This window comes from Patagioenas fasciata, chromosome 2, assembly GCF_037038585.1.
Source record: "Patagioenas fasciata isolate bPatFas1 chromosome 2, bPatFas1.hap1, whole genome shotgun sequence".
Lineage (NCBI taxonomy): Eukaryota > Metazoa > Chordata > Aves > Columbiformes > Columbidae > Patagioenas > Patagioenas fasciata.
In genome coordinates, this window is record NC_092521.1 from 15,052,453 (window position 1) to 15,072,015 (window position 19,563).

General features: G+C 42.4%; 1 protein-coding gene across 8 annotated transcripts in view; it reads right to left on the reverse strand.

Moving 5' to 3' along the window:
• Positions 1-2,697: 2,697 nt before the first annotated feature.
• COL14A1 (collagen type XIV alpha 1 chain) overlaps positions 2,698-19,563 on the reverse strand; it is a 125,950-nt gene continuing 109,084 nt past the window's right edge. For 4 of the 8 annotated variants that reach the window (XM_071803834.1, XM_071803831.1, XM_071803829.1 and 1 more), the window contains 7 exons: positions 19,479-19,550; positions 17,606-17,641; positions 17,091-17,157; positions 16,404-16,592; positions 6,359-6,436; positions 5,235-5,390; positions 2,698-3,628 (listed from right to left, as the gene is read on the reverse strand). In XM_071803834.1, the coding sequence (XP_071659935.1) occupies positions 3,303-3,628; positions 5,235-5,390; positions 6,359-6,436; positions 16,404-16,592; positions 17,091-17,157; positions 17,606-17,641; positions 19,479-19,550 (924 nt within the window). In that variant the 3' untranslated portion in view covers positions 2,698-3,302. Of the gene's footprint in view, positions 3,629-4,147; positions 4,182-5,234; positions 5,391-6,358; positions 6,437-16,403; positions 16,593-17,090; positions 17,158-17,605; positions 17,642-19,478; positions 19,551-19,563 lie in introns of all 8 variants that reach the window. The other 4 variants (XM_071803833.1, XM_071803832.1, XR_011737348.1 and 1 more) reach the window with 3 other exon arrangements.

The following is a 19,563-nucleotide window of genomic DNA, read 5'->3' on the forward strand; positions in this document are numbered from 1 at the left end:
ATCTTTTGATGGGAATGCTGTGGGGTGTGCTTGCAGCCCTGCAAGCGGAGCCAGGGGAAATGGGTTTATGCGATAGAGGGTGTGTTTGCTACAGGGAGGAAATCTGCAGCGTTTCACAGTGTCTGCAGCTGCTTGGATGCTGGAGAAGCACCATTTCAGTTCCAACAGAACGTTCTGCTGGGATACTGCAGAGCAGCAAGGACAGCGTGGATTTCAGAGGTGACACCATCTGCAAACCACATTGGTGGGAAAGGAACTTCCAGGCACTGTGTAAGATGAGAACAACTGGTTTGTAATAATCTTACTGTTTTTCGGACTCTTGTTATTCGCTCTGCACTTAAATCCCCAGAGTGCTGAGTGACACCACCAGGGTTGACTCTTCTCTACTTTGTAGCTGCTGAATGGTATTAAATATATTCCTTTTCCTATTTCATCTTTTCCTTTTTTTTCCCCTCTTAAGCCCAAATCTGATTTTCATTCAAGGCACAGAAACATGCCTTCCTTCCTTAAAAAACGTACTAAAGAACAAAGCAGCAAATTTTTAGTATGAAAATGAAATGAGGAAACTGAACTTAAGTGTTGAATGATGCCAAATAAGTCTTAAAAAATATTTTGATTCTGCAAATTGCTTCCCTGAAGTTCATTACTGCTCTTCTGCACAGATAACCCTCAAACCAAAGTTGTTGTGTAAATAAATGAAGCACCGATTGTTTTATGTACAGTAGCAGATGCTGATGTGTTACCTGCCAAATTTCACAATGGTGAGGAAAGTTTGTGTTTTCTATATCTATTTTCTACAAGCATCACGTAGGAAGAAAAAGATTGTTTTATTTGTAGTCATATTGCATTATGTGAAATAATGGTTTGGTACCAGGTGTTTCTGTGGCATTCAGATGGGCTTATCCCAGGCAATGTTCTTTTCTAGTGAACACTCAGACTTCATTTCCCAGTCAGTAACCACATTTAGTTCACTGGTAAATGTATTTATTTTTAAAAGCAATATGTTAAAGTAAAGTAAATGCTCTTTGTTGTATAAGGACACATAAAGTACATATGCTTTATTGGTAAGAACTGGGTGTCATCAGCTGTTCCTGGTATTAAATACTTCACAGTCAGCAACCTGAGCTTCTTAGGCAGTCTGGAAAAATACAAGACACTCCTGATTATTTGGAGACTGAATTTTGGAGAAAACGTTGACCATATGTGTCTGTGTCTTTCTTACTTTTTTTTTTTTGGCGAACATACAAATCCTGAATAATACTTTTATCACTTGGTAGTGCGCACCAGTGACTTTTTATTACCCAGGCATACCCAGCAAGTGACCAGACAACCTGCGACAGATGAAGCATTCTGGTTAGCGGGGTGCCAGTAACTGTAAGTATAAATGTGAAGTTAAAGCGAAGTGCAATTACAGTTTGTGCTTTAGTGTAGCAATAGCTTTTAAATTGTGATGAGCAGTCCACCAATTCCCTCATTTTGAAGTGCATGTCTGTGTTGTCCCCCCGCCATCCCTGGTGTTATCCTGCTGCTCTGCCCGGTCCCACAGGAACTTGGCATTTGGATATAGCACAGGCTGGGGTGTAAATTAATTATGAACTGTAACCCAAGGCTCCAAGTCTTTCTGAGACAAGAGCGGCAAAATTGCTTTGAACGCTGGTTTTCCGTCAGTGGCCACCTCAGCATCACTTCCACAGGACCTACAATTTGGTGCATTATGGGGAAGACAAGGTGTCAGTACAACACCTGAGTGGGAGAGTGACAGCCGGGGAGAGAGAAAGTTGAGGTGGGTGTGCACAGCCCAGAGCAGGCAGGTAAACTAATCTACATCTCATTTTAATAATCTCTCTGGCTGCCAGCAGTGTGTGCCAGCACACACAGTCATGCGGCTCGGTATTCTGTAAACTGGGGTTAAGCTGCTTTAAGTCTGTAAATTGTTATACTTTTCTACCTTTACTTTAAATGCAAGTCCAAGTAAGGAAATGACATTCAACTCACATTTCCAGCAACTTTTCTCACCTTTCTCCAAGGCAGTGGTGGGAGTTAGAGGGCGAGAGAAGTAACAGGAAAACAGTTACACAGCACCTCAGCAGGAACGGCCCTGGGACCTGAGCTGAGAGCCCCCAGCCATGCCCAGAGGCAAAAGCTGACAGGTCTTCCCTGACAAACAGACCAAACCCAGTTTGGGCAAGCGGAAAGAAGGTCCTGGAATTATAGGACTGGATTATAGGGCTGGATTAAAAGTGCTCCATGTCTAAGTCTTTAAATCCTGTTTTGATGCTTAGTCTCCACAGTGCTGTTCAAAACTGTTCACAAGTCACTTTATCCTGGTTTAGTTTAACATCACCAAGTGCTTGGTGCTCCTCAAGCAGCTGGGTTGGGTTTTTCTCATCCTCTCATCATCAGCTGATCTGAGCTGCCTTCTCAGCTACACTTGCTGGTCCTGGGACTGTGGCACATCAATATACAAAATCTCAGATCCACAGATGGTACAACCCCCTCCCTCTCTTAAGTCCTCTCTCCACTTGTCCATGTATAATTTTAAAAATCAGGCTAAATATTGTTTATAGGAAGTGTCTATATAATTTAAAATAGTTGCCCAAAAGCGTTGAAAAATCAAAATGCATTTTCTTCTCTTTACATTCTGTCCCCTGTAGATCTATACAATTGTTCTAAGGTAAAAATCAATCAAATACAGAATTACCATATAAAAGCTTGCCAGTTTTATTTGCATACAAGACAGAAATGAAAGAGGTTCACAATAAATTATCAGTGTGCTCCCACAGAAAATTCTTGTGTATTTATATCATGTGGATAAAAAAAAAATATTCTGTTAATATAAGACTTCTTTGCAAAAGGGTAATAGCTGGGTACAAGGAAACCTGATTACGCATTGTTCTCCGGTGAATGCAGTCGGGTTAACTCAGTAAAGCGATTCATCCAAAACCAACAGAACATAATCAACTGGAAACACATGGATAACAAAACATTAACTTTTCCGAAGGGTTCTACATACACCAACTAGCGGATGCATTTTTTTTTTTAGATACAGTTGGAATAGTGCACGGAACAGAACTCCAGAGAAAGATCTACAGGTGACCTTTCATCATCATCTAGCACCAACCCACTATCATACTAAGTTTCTGGCATGCAAGATAATTACCATGATTTGTTGTGTCAATTGGCCATGTACACTTTTTTCTCCTTTAATACAAAAGCCTGTAAACATCTTCTGGGACAGGTTCAGCACCTGGACAAAAGGCCACACAGAGATGCACATAAAATATTTCCCTTTTCTAAACAGTTCACCGAGAGGGTTTTTTTCCATTCACGCTGTTGCGCGCTGGAGTCTTGAGGCTCCGTTTGGCGATCCTCCTCGTGAAGCGACTGATTCCCGGGGATCTCAGCTCAGCGGCTTCCATCTCTTCCCGAACAGGAGTGAACTCTGGTTGAGCGATATGAGGTGATGGGTAGGAGGACTGGGAGTACGGGGCTGGTAAGGGGTAGGACCCGTGAACCACGTACGGCTCTTGCTCACCATCATACATGTCCTCGGGGTCATAGATTTGGTAGGAGTTATGTGGCAACTGCACTACGGGGATGTCTTGATCGGTTGGCTCACCGTATCCACCTTAACCCACCACCACCAAGAGTATTCATACGGTTAACACAGGAGGAGGGGGGCAGAAAATTAAAGCACTCATTAGGAAATTGACATTTCATGTATAGATATATTTATATATAATGTGTGAGTGTATATATATATATATCATCTTTAAATACACATCTTTTATTCACACAAAGGAACAGTGGAAACATTGAACAAAATTAATAAGCTGGAGCGATTGGAAACCCACCAACAGACAGCCAAGTTAGTTGGAAACCACCACCAGAATTTGTCAAATGGCCAGTTGTAATCCTGCGCTTACACACTGCGCCACCTGCCTGCTTTAGCTTATCCCAATTACGGTCTAAAATACGTGATTAACAGGCAAAATGGGTCAGGCGAGACTTTTTGAGCGTGGCAAGGCAGCTAAGTGCATGTCCAGCAGCGAGTGAGTTCATTAGTGGTAGTCAGTGTCGTTGATGGAAAGCACAGAGCAGTTCAGCATCCACCTCTGACCTTCCTGACCCAGCCTGGGCCTCTCACCTTCGGGACTGGTAGCCATTGTAAGGGATGGGGCCTTCAAACAGGAATCCAACAGCGGGGAGGGGAAGGGAGGAGGAAAGGACAGGAAGAGACGACAACAAAAACATTCAGGTGAGTAAAACATACAAATCAGCTCCGGGGTAGATTAAACCGTAAACATCAAACAAATACATCTCATCTAACATCTGTAGTAACCAGTGCTTCGCTAATAAATTTCAGTTTTAGGTTGGGGGATATGATTTTTGGCGATTGTGTTAACTTCCTCCCATGGCCTCTCCGTGCTACAACGAGATGGGAAAGTAGGATACAGAGAAGACGTAGAAAGAATCATTTTCTCCAGGTTGCTTCGCTGGTTAATGACAGACACGTGCATCCCTGTGTCAGGTCACTCGACCAGGGGTTTAGTAAGGGTCATGCTCTCATGCCATTCCGAGGCACACGGGAGGGGAACTCGAGTGAAAAAACATTTGGAAAACTACAAATGGAAAAACTCAGCTGTCACACACATTAGAGGCGGGGGTTCAACACACAGACGTGGAGATGGAGCAAGGTCCTGACTACACAAACACATAAAGGACAAAAACCCACTATGTGGGATCCGTTTTTCAGGCCACAAGAGATGGGAGGTTCCCCTTGATCACCAGCCCGGGGTCACCTTCTCCTCATGCTGCAGTCCCATGAAATACAGCACCACTGGACACACACATTTTTAGGGAGCTACCAAGGGAGGTTGAGGTTGGACATTAGGAAAAGGTTCTTCACCCAGAAGGTGCTGAAGCACTGGAACAGGCTCCCCAGGGAGGTGTCACAGCCCCAAGCCTGACAGTGTTCAAGAAAAGACTGGACAACACCCTCAGACACGTGGTGTGAACTGTGGGGCTGTCATATGCAGGGACAGGATTTGGACTTGATGATCCTGGTGGGTCCCTTCCAACTCAGGACATTCTATGATTCTACCACGTTTTAGCGCAAGGTTCACCGGTAGCCTCCAGCTCACTTTGGCTGTTGGAAAAATGCCCCCCTGACCCAGCGATCGGCTCCCCCTACTCACCTCCCATGCCGTACTCACCTCCCATGCCGTACTCACCTCCCATGCCATACCCCGCGCAGGAGGAGGGGTCGCAGTAGCCAGGCGGGCCAGAGGGACCCTGGGAGCCTGGGGGGCCTGTGTGACCAGCAGGACCTCGCGGGCCTGGAGATCCTGGTGGCCCTGGGCTGCCAGTTCGACTTTCTCCCGGAGGTCCTGCGTAGAAGAGTGAGATGAAACACCTGAGTTGTGTCTTTCATAGAATCACAGAACAGTTTGGGTTGGAAGGGACCTTCAAAGGTCATCTAGTCCAACCCCCTTCATGAAAGCAGGGAGCTGAGGCCGTCTCTTCTCCAGGGCTGGAAAACATGGCTGTGTGTGCTACCAACACCTCCAGGAGACAGCAGAGGGGGGGAGCTGGTCGGCGTGAGCTGAGGGAAGAGCTGAAGCTTTCCTTGGCAAGGAAGAACAAGCAGCGGCCACAGAGCAGGAACCCACTCCTGACGAGCCCCCTCTCTGGCCACTGCTTCATCTGCCTTGCCAGAGACAGCGTTTAGCCAGGCATTTATACCAAGCAAATGTTTCACCAAGCTTCAGGCGTTCAGAAGGGCAGTTTCCCGGGCAGGACAGCCCTGCGCAGCTCTGTGTTCACCCCCTCTGGGCGATGCTGCGCCTCGGGACCCATCCTCCCATGGACAGAACGCCCCAGGGAAGGCAATCCAATTTAACACCTGTTTCAACAGGACCTGGATCTCGGCCTCTACGTTTTTTTCAGGAGCTAGATCTAAATCCCTGTGATTAACGTGCCCAATTATTCTACATTTCTCTGGCAAGTCACAGTTAGGTATCACCTTAAGTCAATGAGAAAACAAATGCAATTAATCCAGATTAATTTTTTCCCCTTTCAGACTCCATCTCTGAAAATAATAACCAAAATATTTTTAAAAAATGGTTTTGGCGAAGCAGTTTATCACAGGCAAAAAGAAAATACTTGTGTGACTGATGACACCATCATGTGGCACATCACAATGTTGTATTACAGAGTAAGAACATTATGAGAGTCCGGGTGCCTAAACTACCGACTCTTCTGCTGCTTAAGGCTCAGAAACAGAGGATGGACCCCTGTGGCTTTCCACACGAGTCGGAGTGGCCTAACCCAGGCACCTCATACGCCACAACTTTACCTGTAGATCCCGGTGGGCCCCGGGGTCCTTGTGTTCCAACACCTGGATTGCCTTTCTCTCCTTTCTCGCCTGGTAAACCTAAGGAAATAGTACTCGTCAGAGTCACATTTTGAACCAAACTGCGTGCAGTGTTTTTGTTATTTAACAAGGATTATAGTTCCATATGCTATTTTTCATCTAGAAACAGATGGCAGAGAAGGAAAGAGGTAAAAAGAAAGAATTATTTGGTTCTTTTTCCCTCCCTTCCCCGACAGCTTCTCAAGGGAAACATGGCATTCCTGGGGTCTTAAACATTCCTGCTGCCGCGGTAGTTTCACCGAGGTGGTATGCAGAGGCATCGGCCAGTTTCCAGGCTGCGCTTCCTGCTGGAAAGCTGCCTCTGGACTATACCAGGGTACAACCATCCGAAGTCAGAAGAATCCTCAAAGCCTCACAAAGCTGTCTATAAATTACTGCGTGGCCCAGAAAAGTCAAAGTTTTAATGCAACAGCCAATTTGTCTTCCAACATTCACCCACTGAAGAGTGGTTCAGCATAAGATGGTTCTACACACAAATGGGGAGAGTTACGGTGGGTTATTGCAGAGTCTTGCTAGAAGGCAAGAAAGGAGTTTCAGCACAGTCAAAATCTGTCCCCTCAAACAAAGCCCAATCTAAGAGTTTCCTGGTCACAAAACCGATGTTGTGTTCCTACACTTGCTCATGGTTCTCAATTTCTATCATTGGGTCTGATCCATGGAGATCACAGATCTAGTGATCCAGAAGGCATCACCTTCTTCCAGCTTTCCACCTCTGTCTGCACTGCCACTGTGGCACCCTATAAAAACACTTTCTATACGCAGCGATCACAATAAGCGGTGCCGAACTAGAGTAGGTGTCAAAACTACAAATTCCAGACCCTGAGTTTCCACCGGCAACTTGGAAACTCTCATAAAGTCTGTGTTTGATTTGGATGGCTCAAAAACACCAAATCCAGGCTGGTTTGTGGGACTTTCCCCCCATTTTTCAGACCTCCCAGCTCTCGTAATTGCTCTCACCCCTTCAGAGCTTTTGCACTTTCAGAGTCAGAGCCAATATAGAGCACCCCCGTAAAAACAAAGTAGAAAGAAAACAGCTGCTGCCCTTGATGGTGCAGTATCTGCAGTTTCAACTGACTGGCCTCTTTCTTTCCCTCCTGCTCAGATAAGTGTGACCTCTAGGGAAAAACACCTGGAGGACACTTGCTTTTTGCAAGGAGCCACGGAGGATTTTCTTTTTTCCTTCATAAGCTAATTCCAATGGAAGTAAATAAGTAAGAACAAAGTCTAACTGCGGAAAAAATTGTAATTAAAACCCATCACTGACCAAGAATTGCTCCCACCAAGTTTATTTAATAAGAGTCTGCTGAGTTACAGGGGATTCGGTACCTGCTGAGGAATTCTAGGTCTTCTACAGAACAGGAGGCTTCCAGGGCACTATATCGTGTAGCCCAACCATGTGGAAAACCCAGGCTGCACCACAGCCACCAGTAACTTCATACTGAGCACAGTGCTTTTAACCAAAGCATGATGAGCTCTTTCTCTTACCTCCAGAAAGCTTTTTTGCCACTGTCCTGGCATAGTTGAGGTATTTTCTGTTTCCCTTTTGTACTTTATATTTCCTTTGATTGCACAAGTTTAGGGCTCTGGTTTTTTTTTTTCAATTTCTTTTGGTGACCAATTATTTTCTCATTGAGAAATTATACAACCACAGCCAATTCCACAACATTTCCCATTAGGGTGTTGCCAAAGCTTTCCAAGCATTTCTAGTAACACGGTGTTTAACAGGAGAGACTTGGCCACCAAGAGAAGAAATACCATGGCCAAAATACATCAGCAGAAAGTGTCAGAAGAGAGCAGGTGTGATAATCTGGGTGATGTTTATACCATTATTTTGCAAACAGCAGGTGTCTTCTTCCTCCTGCTTCCACAGGATACTGGTCAAGACAGAACAAGGCCTTGTACCCCTCATCCCTGAATTTATGGATAACATAATATTTATATAATTACTACCAAAAATGAAATCTTTCTGTCTGGTTGTCCTGACCCTTTAGTCATTTGATGATGACAATGGTGCACCAGTTCCTTCTAACACTCCTCCCTATCGATGTCAGCACATGTTAGCAGTGTTACCAGATGTGCCTTTGACCAGTGTAGGAACACAAGTGCAGGGTGTACCCCAGAATATGCTCTCACCTGGAGACTCCAGCTCATGCCTCTAACATCTGTTGACTTGATTACCAGAATTCTTCAGTTGCTGAATCACCCCCCTCAACTTATTGGCAAATCCTTACTTGTATCACGAGCATAAGTTTGTTATCCCATGACTGACGCTTACACTGACTTATTGATCACAATGATAGTCAAGGACATGAAATTCTTCTGAAGGATCCATAGGTTCTGCTTTGCTGGTTTAATACTCTCCCCTGTGCTTACTATGACATTCAAAGCAAAGCAAGTACCTCCTCCACTGTTTAAAAATCTCTGGTGAAATTCTCAAAACGATCTGCAACCACAAGTCTCAAGACCTACAGAGCTGCCACAAAGCCAGCTTTTCAAAGGGTATTTGGGCTTGGCACCAGAGTGAAGCCACATCTGATGTGCACAACTCAGTTAAGCACCGACACTCAGCCTGGAGCACCTGAAGAGAGCCAGGCATTTGGGGCAGGTTACAGAATCTGGAGTGCTAAGGGAGTCACAATTAAATAAAAAGAAATGCTGAAGGAAGGAACAGCTTCCAGAGCTGACTCACCACAGCACGCATCTTACCTGTCTAGAGAAATAGGCAAATGCATGCACACTGAAATATCTCATGATATCTGTGTCATGATCCCACTAGTTTTTATGAGCCCTAGTCTGGGTAAGAGGCCAGTAGGATTTCAGGGGGCTGTGGTCAATAGGGCTTCAGGGGTCTCCTCTCCCCTTCCCTAGTGCCCTTCCATTTCCCAGCATATCTGAGCCCCCCACAGAGGTCCAGAGCTCATTCCACAGTGCAGACAGTAGCACAAAGTGGCTCTGCCATGCTGAGACTGACCTCTTCTGTGCCAAGACCCATCCCACCTGCAGGCTCTGCAGATTTTTAGATGATGGCATACAGCTGAAATCCAGAAATCCTGGATGTTCAAGTGTAGACAGTCTTGATGAGGTGGCTTGGATACACGGCTGTATGTTCTCCTCCTACTCAGTGGTTCAGGCTACCACCTCAGGATAGAATCACAGCATCACTTAGTTTGGAAAAGACATTTAAAGTCATCAGGTCCAACCACTAACCTAACACTGCCAAGTCCACCAATAAACCATGTCCCTAAGCACCACATCTACACATCTTTTAAACACCTCCAGGGATGGTGACTCCACCATTTCCCTGGGCAGCCTGTTCCAATGCCTGACAACCCCTTCCGTGAAGAATTTTTTCCTAATATCTAATCTGAACCTCGCCTGGCACAGCATGAGGCCATTTCCTCTTGTCCTATCACTTGTTACCTGGGAGACCAACCCCCTCCATGCTACAACCTCCTCTCAGGTAGTTGCAGACAGTGATAAGGTCTCCCCTCAGCCTCCTTTTCTCCAGGCTAAACAGCCTCTGTTCCCTCAGCTGCTTCTCATGTAACTCATGCTCCAAACCCTTCACCAGCTTTGTTGGCGTTCTCTGAACTCTCTCCAGCACCTCAATGTCTTTCCTGTAGTGAGAGGCCCAAAACTGAACACAGGTTTCAAGGTGCATCCTCACCAGTGCTGAGTACAGGGATGTGTTGGCCCAAAAAGATCAAGAATGGCTCTCTAGCCTAACTGCTCAAAAATTTATCAGGGAGAGGGAGGCCTTGTTTCAGACCTTATTCCAAGATCTAATATCCAACACACAGAGGAATATATTCATCAGACTGGACCACAAGACCTTCTTCCCAGTGGTGGTAGTAGGTAGGAAAGGAATGCAGCTTCAAGCTGCCTGAAGTTATGCTCTAACATTTAACCACTGGAGAAAGGCTGGAGAGGAACTGGCACCTCCATCATTTCTATCAAGACTCCTTCACACCTCATCTTCTTACTTTCTGTCTTGCTTGTAAACCACTGCTTTCTCTTACAACTAAATTAGTTCCTACCAGCCTTTTGCCAGTAGATAATAAGCAGCCCCCGGCCAAACTACAAGTATAGTAAAAGCAACGTGACCAAGTTGTTAAAGCTGTAGCCTTGAGACTGTTTTAGACTTCCAGATTATAAAGCGTCCAAAAGGTAAGTTTCAGGAATTTAATATCCATAGCCTCGGTAGCCCTAGCTCCTAAATCTCGCTGAAGGTCAATGGGTCTTTAAGTGTTTAAACTCCAGCATCTGGAAATTTGCTGACATCTTTCCTTCTGGGATTCTTAGCAATGCAATACGTGGGATTCCTGTTCTCAGAGACTGTCTTCCAAAACTGAGTCTGAACCTCCTGTTTTCAGTGTTGGGTTTGGTTAGCAGAGACTGCAGTTTCAGTCAGAAGTGCTATCCAGAACCTTTGATGAATGATTGCATTGCACAGGGTATGTAGGGAGCAGTCCTACATGGCAGATATATGCTCTAACCTACATTTATATTCCTGAGGGAACCTGCCAAAAATCCACATCATCTGTGATCAGCAACTGAATTCCACTCATTTTGAAGACAAATTGCTCAGGCAAACCTCTTGGCCTGCATTCCAGGTACCTGAAATTTTCTTAGCCCTGGCTTGCTTCAAACAACTCTGTTGCAGTTCTCTACTTCTGCTGCAGACCTTCCCACAAGGTAAACTTATCTAAATTACCTCTACATGTCCTGTAAACAAATATTTGCCATTTGCAAAAGGCAAAGTCTGTCCGTGTGCATGGCTTTGATCATAAGAAGACTGGTCCATGATGGACCATTGCTTAGCCTACTGTACAACAACATTACGTGGTGTCTTCAAAGGCAATTGCCCCGAAGTTTTCAAATCACAGCTTGCCATGTGCTCAATTATTATTCTTTACACACACAAGAACACACGCCCATACGTGATGTTCGCAGAATAAACTGCAGTAAGAAATGATAAATATGGAACAAATCTACTCAGTCTAAGAATAAAATGTTCATTCTGGAACAAGTTATGAAGCTCTTGCGCAGGGCTAACCTTTGAAATCACATGGATATCAAGTTCCTAATGCAAACATACTGCAGGCCAAGATACAAGTCTGCTTCAGGTTTCTTTCAGTTTAATTTCCAGTAAAGTTTACCCACGTGAAAGAAAACAAACACCGAAGCAAGGATACCCTACTCCTAAGGCAAAACTCACGAGTTAAAATCAAGCATTTAATGGGCTTTCCTAATGGACTTTCCACCAAAGCTCTTTAATGAGAGTAAGTTAACAGATTCCCAGACCTTTTGGTCATCGTTAATGGCTCCCTCCTGTAAAGGACAGAAAATTCAAAATTCACCCATTTCACTTTCTGTCAAGGTCACCTTTGTATTTCATTAGAGCACAGCTAAGAGAAAGTCAAGGCATCGCTCTCCAAGTTGCCTCAATGGTTAATCACTCTCAGGGATAAAAGTGTGCACCAGATCTATCATTTGAGTTAGAGTGGCTTCAGATTCTAGTGTTTTCATACTTGTGCTCTGGACATACTTCAGCAACAACATCAAACTGTCTCTCCCCCTTCACGCTAACCACTTTTTTATGTCTTGTCCCCATCCAAAATAAGCAATGCCTTGGGTTCAGCCCCATGGAGATCACAAGCAACTGAAATAAATTATTTCCAATGCTCTGCTAAAGATACCTCTGATAGCATCAGTTATTAAAAACAAAACCAAGATCACAAACACATTGTCTAGCAAAGAAAATCAAATGTCCGTGGTTTGTGCACAAAAGGAAATCTTGGTATTGCTTATGTATTTTTGTCTTTAACAGAATACCGTCCTTTGAGGAGAACTGCATTTTGCTATTAAAAAAAATCAAACAGCTACCAAAAATGTCCTCTTTCAAAGATGTTCACTTGTAACCATACTGTATAATAACACAGGGTGATTGTTAGTTGACTCAACTGGCAAAAGTTCCATGTAATTCCATTGAAATTTTTCCATCAGAGCTGTAAACATGTGGCTTTTGATAACAAATATTTAACTAACTCTTTCATATGAAGCCAGGAAGCAAATATAGATGAAGTTGTACTTGAGAATAGTGATTTTCCCAGTGACAGCTTAGGTATTTATTGTATTGTAATCACAACGGGATGGAGGGAGTAGCCATAAGCTTTGTGCATCAGAAGTCCACTCAGCAGAAGAATAACTGCACTTTCACAGCATGGGAAATCTAGTGGTGCCTCAGCACAAGCTTTACTACCACTCTTACATTTTTCCTCAAAGTTGAGAAAACTACCCATATATTATAAAAATCATTGGAAAAAAATTCTGCAGTACTCCAACTACTTTCTCAGCACTGAGAAGCCAGACACTAGTTATTTAAGTCCCAGTTCATAAACACAGAAACAAAACAAAAGATGTTTGAACTAGCTGAAATAAAAATAGAAACCAGTACTGTGAACTAGTTAAAATTAAAATAGAGATGAGTGCTGTGAATAATCAGTGTTTATTTATACAAGTATGTAAGAGCAAAATTCTAGTATTTATCTGGGGTTATGTACTATAGAGAACTGATAACATAATGTGGCCTCCTTAATCTTTAAATCACCGGTTCAATTCAAATGGCTTGTTGGGGCACCAATAAAATACTCATATTGCTAGCAAATATTGAGATTGTCAGAGATGATTTTTTTTCCACATGATTAAAAAAATACAAGTTATAAGACCCCACAGTGTACAGCTAAAAGAATAATCAACTACGAAAACTAAATAACAAACGTCTTAGTGTGATCCTAATCCATTCACTTGTGTCTACACTGGAAAAAAAAAAAAATCTGAGGTGGCAACAGCCACTGAGAACTGATTGTGTCAAGAGAATGACTTCTGCTTTCTCACGGAGGTGAGTCTTTCTTGGAAGGACCAGCTCAGTGTGTTACTAGTGAGAGGATACATCCAGAGATGGGACACCCTGGACCTAGAAGTTCAAGTGGAGGTTTTGAGCACAACTCCAGGACACAGTCTCAGTCCAAACCTCCTTCCAAAACATCTGCCTAATGTTTGGCAGAGTGACAAGGTCAACAAGGAGAAAGAAGCTTTTGGCCAAGGAAGTTAGCAGTGAGGTTCACTGATGTGAAAATCTCCCACTGCTGACATTTTCCAGTAAAGCTCTTTGGTGTATGATTTCCAACCAGTTCTACACGCTGCTCTGCAGAAGTTTCCCCCTCTCACAGGCTGGGATTGATGGGTGGTGGGCAGGAGGGGTGCGTAGGAGGAAACACTTAGCATGCCCCTGCTCTTTTATCTTCTTTCTACCAGCACCTTGCCACTCAGTTCAGAGGCTCTAAGAAGTTCTTGCAGCCATCTCAACAGTTTGAACTCTTATGTAAAAAAAAAACAAACACTCCACAAGATAAACAAGAGGTATTTTTTTACTTTTAGTGTCTATTGCTTTCACTATGCTCTACGGACACTGCTGTCTCTGTTGCAGTGTATTTTCTATATTTAAAGGTGGAGGCTGACTTCTTTTCTAATCTGGCACTGCTTTTGAACACTAAATTGACTTCATATACAACCAAAATGCTGATGATATCAGCAAAAAGAAACATATTGTTCATAAAGACTTTCAAGTGGCTGGCTAGAAATCTTCAGGACACGACTACACATGTGACTTGTTGAACAAGTTAAATACAAACAATGCTCTGGAACAGAGCAAGGGATGGGGTCTGAGTCTATTTATCCTCCTCTCTGTAGTCACCAGAAACTCAAACCCCTGCCATTCAGAAGGAGGGAAATTTTAGCCTGATGCTTCACTGTATGATGTGTAATTAGGAATAAAGAGAGAACTGGGAATGCACAAGAAACTTCCAGGCAATCTCCATAAGCATAAGAAGCTGGTAAATATAATTTTTACTTAACATTAATGCATTTTGGGGTTAGCTTAGAGCGATTCCTTAGAAATGGATTCTGAAACATCCCAAGGGTCTGTACAACTCAAAAGGTATCATTCTGCTGAATAATCTGCTACTACATTAACCACATCAGTCTAAAATTTCAGTTGTTTCTGAAGAAACTAAATCCTTAAGGACTAATAAATTATTATATATTCTTATCTGCTTTCTGAATGAGCTTCTTCCTCATGCTTCCAGATTCTCTGCCAGGCTCCAGTTACATTTGCATACTAAAATCCGTTTTCACACCAAATAAACTAGCCAGTTATTTTGTCTTTAAGTTTACACATGGATTCTTGATTCTTAAACAATCTCATTTTAAGCTATAAATACTGTAAAACACTCCCAACATTTGGCATCGCATTTTATGAAAATCTGCAGAGAGCTCTGGCTGACTCATTACAATCCTTAAAGTATGTTCGATAAGAGCTTGCTCTCTACCAAGAATGAATCTCCTCACAAGCACTACCTGCCAAAGTCAGTCCCTGCAACATCAGTTATCTATATAGATTGGAAAAGACTAATATTCTTTTTTAATGTGTTTTTACCCTTTCTGTACTCACTCTTTTACCAATGTTGATCCCCAGATATTAATAATATCAGCAGTGGGTTAACCTACATCATGTTTCATTTAAATGACTGTATCTAATCACTCTGATTTCATAGTAGTATAACATGCGGGTCTGGTCCTCAGCACAACAAATGTGATGGAAAATACATGCTAAATGCTAAACAGGTTTCCCTTTTCGTAGCCTGGCATTTTGGTTCCTCCATTCCTGAAGTCCCAGCAAAATATTCTGTGTGCTTAAAAAGTCCCTGCCTGAGAAGCCATTTAAAATATGGAAGCAACTACCCTGAAATCTGCATTTAGTCTCTCCAGGTCACCACTTGCTTTGTCTTCTGATTTTCTTTCCTAGTTGCCTCCTGCTCCCTCATTCCTCCTTCTTTCTGGTCTCTACTCAGCTGGAGCAGGCAGTAGCATGACTGAGAGGCCAGTACCCTAAACCTTGCCTCTTTTTTCAAGAAGGTAATTGGAATTCTAGTCTTGAGGAGAAGGAAGGACCCACAGACTCACAGGTTCACTCAAAGACTTTCTTTTGAAAACAGTGCTTTAACTCTGGTCATCATAGCTACTGTGAACTGGAACCATTGAGCTCCTGAACTGAACAGGCTTCATAGCAGTTCATTAACAGCAACACCAATTCACCGCTCTTGAATATCACGTTTGTCTCTTGGGTTTTTGGCCAGCTTCTCTTGTGATGCTCTTCAAACCACTCATACAATCATAGATCTACTCAGTCCTACCTCTGTGAGGTTTGTGCTACTCTGGTACACCAAAGATTGCCAGGGTTGCACAGGGAGTGAGTAAATCAAAATACAGAGCTTGTTTTTTTATTAGACAATACTGGTGGAGGAAAGGTGAAAGGGATCTAGGCTACATGTAAGAATACAGAAGAGAATGATTGCAAATGAAGAGTTAATTGTATTACTTCTCTCTGACTTCATAATTTCCTCTCCTTGATCCTCTCAACCCCTCATAAACTAAGATTTTTTCCCTCTTATTATCAACCTTGCTCCTTTCAAATGATCGTAATTTAGAAATATTCAGATGAACATATTTCAAGTTCGGCAGAAATGCTCAGTCTTTCCCCAACATGGACATATCAGTTTTGCCGCTGACTTTCTTCAAAAGCTTCTTTGCTTATACATTAGATTTCCAGATCACTTCAGAGTCCTACTAAAATGAGAGCATGATGTGATGGGATGTGCCAAATAAGATGCCACCAGTCTTCAGCAATTTAGGCATTAAACCTCTGTCTGATGCTACCAAATCACACTCAGCAAAGCCTATATTACCTTCATGACTGAGAGTCTCCAGAGCTTTTGCTATGGTCTGTGTTGAGTTCACCAATCAATTAGTGAGAAAACGGTTCTCACATTTAGACAGGAGACAAAAGCCATCAGAATGTAGCAGGAAAGGGAGATATATTTTTGTACATGTGAAGTATGAAGCCTACCTCTTTCTCCTGGTCTTCCTGGTTGCCCAGGGCTTCCTGGAAACCCTTGCATGCCTGGTGATCCTTGTTCACCCTGCGGCCCTGGAGCCCCTGGCCGACCTGGCTCCCCAGGAGGTCCTGCGATGGTTCGTGTTGAGACAGACTGGCTTGGAATCTGGTTCAGAATTGAGTTATATCTTGCCATATGACCTGTTGGGAAAAAAATGTCCCCATTTTCAAGTTGCAGTGGAGAATCTGTTTCAGCTAAGTTTGAACAGAGCACTGGCAGGTCCTCAAGGCTGTGGTCTGTCATGCTTTGATAAAATGAAGTTGTGTGCTTGTCAATGGGAAAACAGTGGTTTAGGGAGTACACAGAAAAGGGGGAGAACTATTGTGTATAATATTATTTCCTTGCTTTGATTTTTTTTTATGTCTATAAAAATTTAAAATTGTCACAGCAGAAGCTTCTGGGTACTATAATAGACTGGAGACAATTCAGACTTTTTTTTTAGATGCCTGATGCTAATCAGCTCTAATTGGACATAAATCCATTTGAACATGAGTTGAGTTGGAACATAAATCCTGACTGTCTAGCCTAAAATTAATAGATACCCTTGAATGCTCTGAGAAGCATCGTATTTGTAAGCAATTGTGGCAGGAAAAGATCCATTCTAGAGATAGAAGCATGTGAGCTATTGATGTACATACCCTGGATGAGTTGTTCACACACTTGCCGAGCAACAGCACGCACCATGGCTTGGGACTGGAGGTCACCCTGGATAACAACAGCAGCAGCATCAGAACACATTTATTCAAATCATTTTTGTCTTGAAAATGCTTAGAGTAATGAAAGACATTTATTGTCCCAGAGAGATTATACCTTCACAGATGAGAAAAAAGCCAAAGTAGTTTTGGGATTTCCCTGTTTCCCATGAGTGTTTTTAGCCAGCAAACAAAGGTCTGAGAAGATAACCCTAATGACAGATTTGGGGAAATGCCTAATGCCTCTTACTTCTCACCTTCAAAACATTAATGCAGCTATATATAAAACACTGTCTGGAAAAGAAGGAAAGTTTGCTTGATTGCATAGAGAAAACTATTGTGCCTGTAAACACAGGGAAACACAAACTGTTGGAGAAAGCTTTTATCAGACAGAAAGCTTTTTACGAGACAGAAGGCCAAACCACAAAAAAAAATGGTGGCTAACATGAAGATAGACTTACCCGCTCACCCCTTTCACCCTTAGCTCCAGGAGGACCCTGTGGAAAGATTCAATACAAAATTAATTCTCATTTTGTTCTAGCTCAAGATTTTTAACCCCTAAACATTGTCTCCCTTGCAACACCACAGTAAAAGGAGAAAAAACAATCAAGGAACAATGTTTCTGGAGGGTCTGTGACAATAATGAATATACCTTTTCCATTTCAGCACTCAACAAAATGTTCACCTTTGGCAATTACATGGAGACAATGACTTTCTCAGGGGTTTGTCACGTACTGACTACACTTGTTAAAAATGGCAGCAAGGGCAGGCCACACGGCATTTCACCTGGTTGAAATGGGTCTAATTGTCACTGACGAAGAGAAGGCTGGTGTGTGACAAAATATCGGTCAGAAATTTGCAGCATTTGCTGCACCAAGGCTCTGCACCTGCTAGGAACAAGTTGTCTGGGGCAGTTACAGCTTCACCACTGGAGGATTTTGGGGCAGGCTGGACAACTCTCAGGAACTCCTGAAGCAAGCAAAGATCTGGTCAAAGAGCCAACCATCTCACTGATGCATGGTTAAAGCACAGCTTATTCTATCCTGGGAAAGACACAGCTTCTACAAGATCATTTTAAACCACTTTTCTATTACTTTACCTTTTGGGAAAGACAGTTATTGAAATCTAATATTTTTTCACCCACCTAGCTGTTTCTTCAGAACTACTAGAGTCTAAATATTCACAGCAGAGGTCTTACATGACCCACGGGAATATCTATGCTCTAGGAAATTTAGTTCAATATCTGGAACATGTGTTTGGACAGGAACTGACTAGTCAGCATGTTATACATTGACAGTAATAAGTTCCATAGCTCACCAAATCTCCTTAGTAAATTGCATGATTACACTTAGAAACTATGCAGAACTGGGCATTAGGTTATTATCTTTGCTTATATATTATCAGTCAATTCATTTCAACTTAGCTAGATAAAAATTCTTGCATTGGACTATAGCTCCAAAGCAAACTGAATTAAAAAAAAAAATTCTACAAATTATGTCAGAAGTACACACTGTCATACTCTGATGCCCTTAAAAATGATTATTCACTGGAAAAACACTGAGCAGACTTTATAATTAACTCAGTGGGCAAATGTTAAAAAGTGAATACACGATACTATCTGAACTGTTACAGTGAAAAAGAGGTCCCCTGCAAATCTTCTCTTTTACATAATTTACACACCCATTTTATAGTTGTATTCCTTTCTTCTAGCTAAACTGTTGGTTTTTTTTTTTCATAGAAAGAAAATAATATCTGAAAGACAAACTTAGTATTAGAGGTTCCTAATACTTATTTTCAGTATAGAGGGTGTAATTTTCCACTCAATGAAACTGATGGTCAAATTTATAGTAACATTATAGAAAAAGACTTGATCATTAGTCAGCTGCTCTGATGTAAATCCAGAGTAACCATGAAAGCAGTTTTTCATTCATGCAATATTTTCACAGTGTGAAAATCAGAATAATATTTTGGAAATATTCAGGTTAATAAATGGATACTTCGGATTCCTGAGTGGTACTTGAAGTGCAAGGGAAAAAAGGAGAAAGTAATTACACACAGACTACAAATTCACATACTGTTATGTTTTTAACTTCTGCATTTTAATCTTGTGGTTCGACTCTCTAATCCCTGTATTGCAAACGTTGTATGTAAGAATAACAAATGAATTTAATTATAAAGAATGAACAAAGAAAGACCAATAACATGTTTTGGTTAAGCACTAACATCAAACAGATCCCAAGCTATAAATTTTGAGGAGTTCTGTAAAATAGTGAAGCCAGGAACAGGAAACAACACACAATAGCAAATACTGCAATATTAATTAATTTTACTCACAGGAGCTCCAACATCACCTTGTGGCCCCTGGCTCCCAGTAACACCTGGAACACCTGGAGCACCAGGTATGCCCTACATGGAAAAA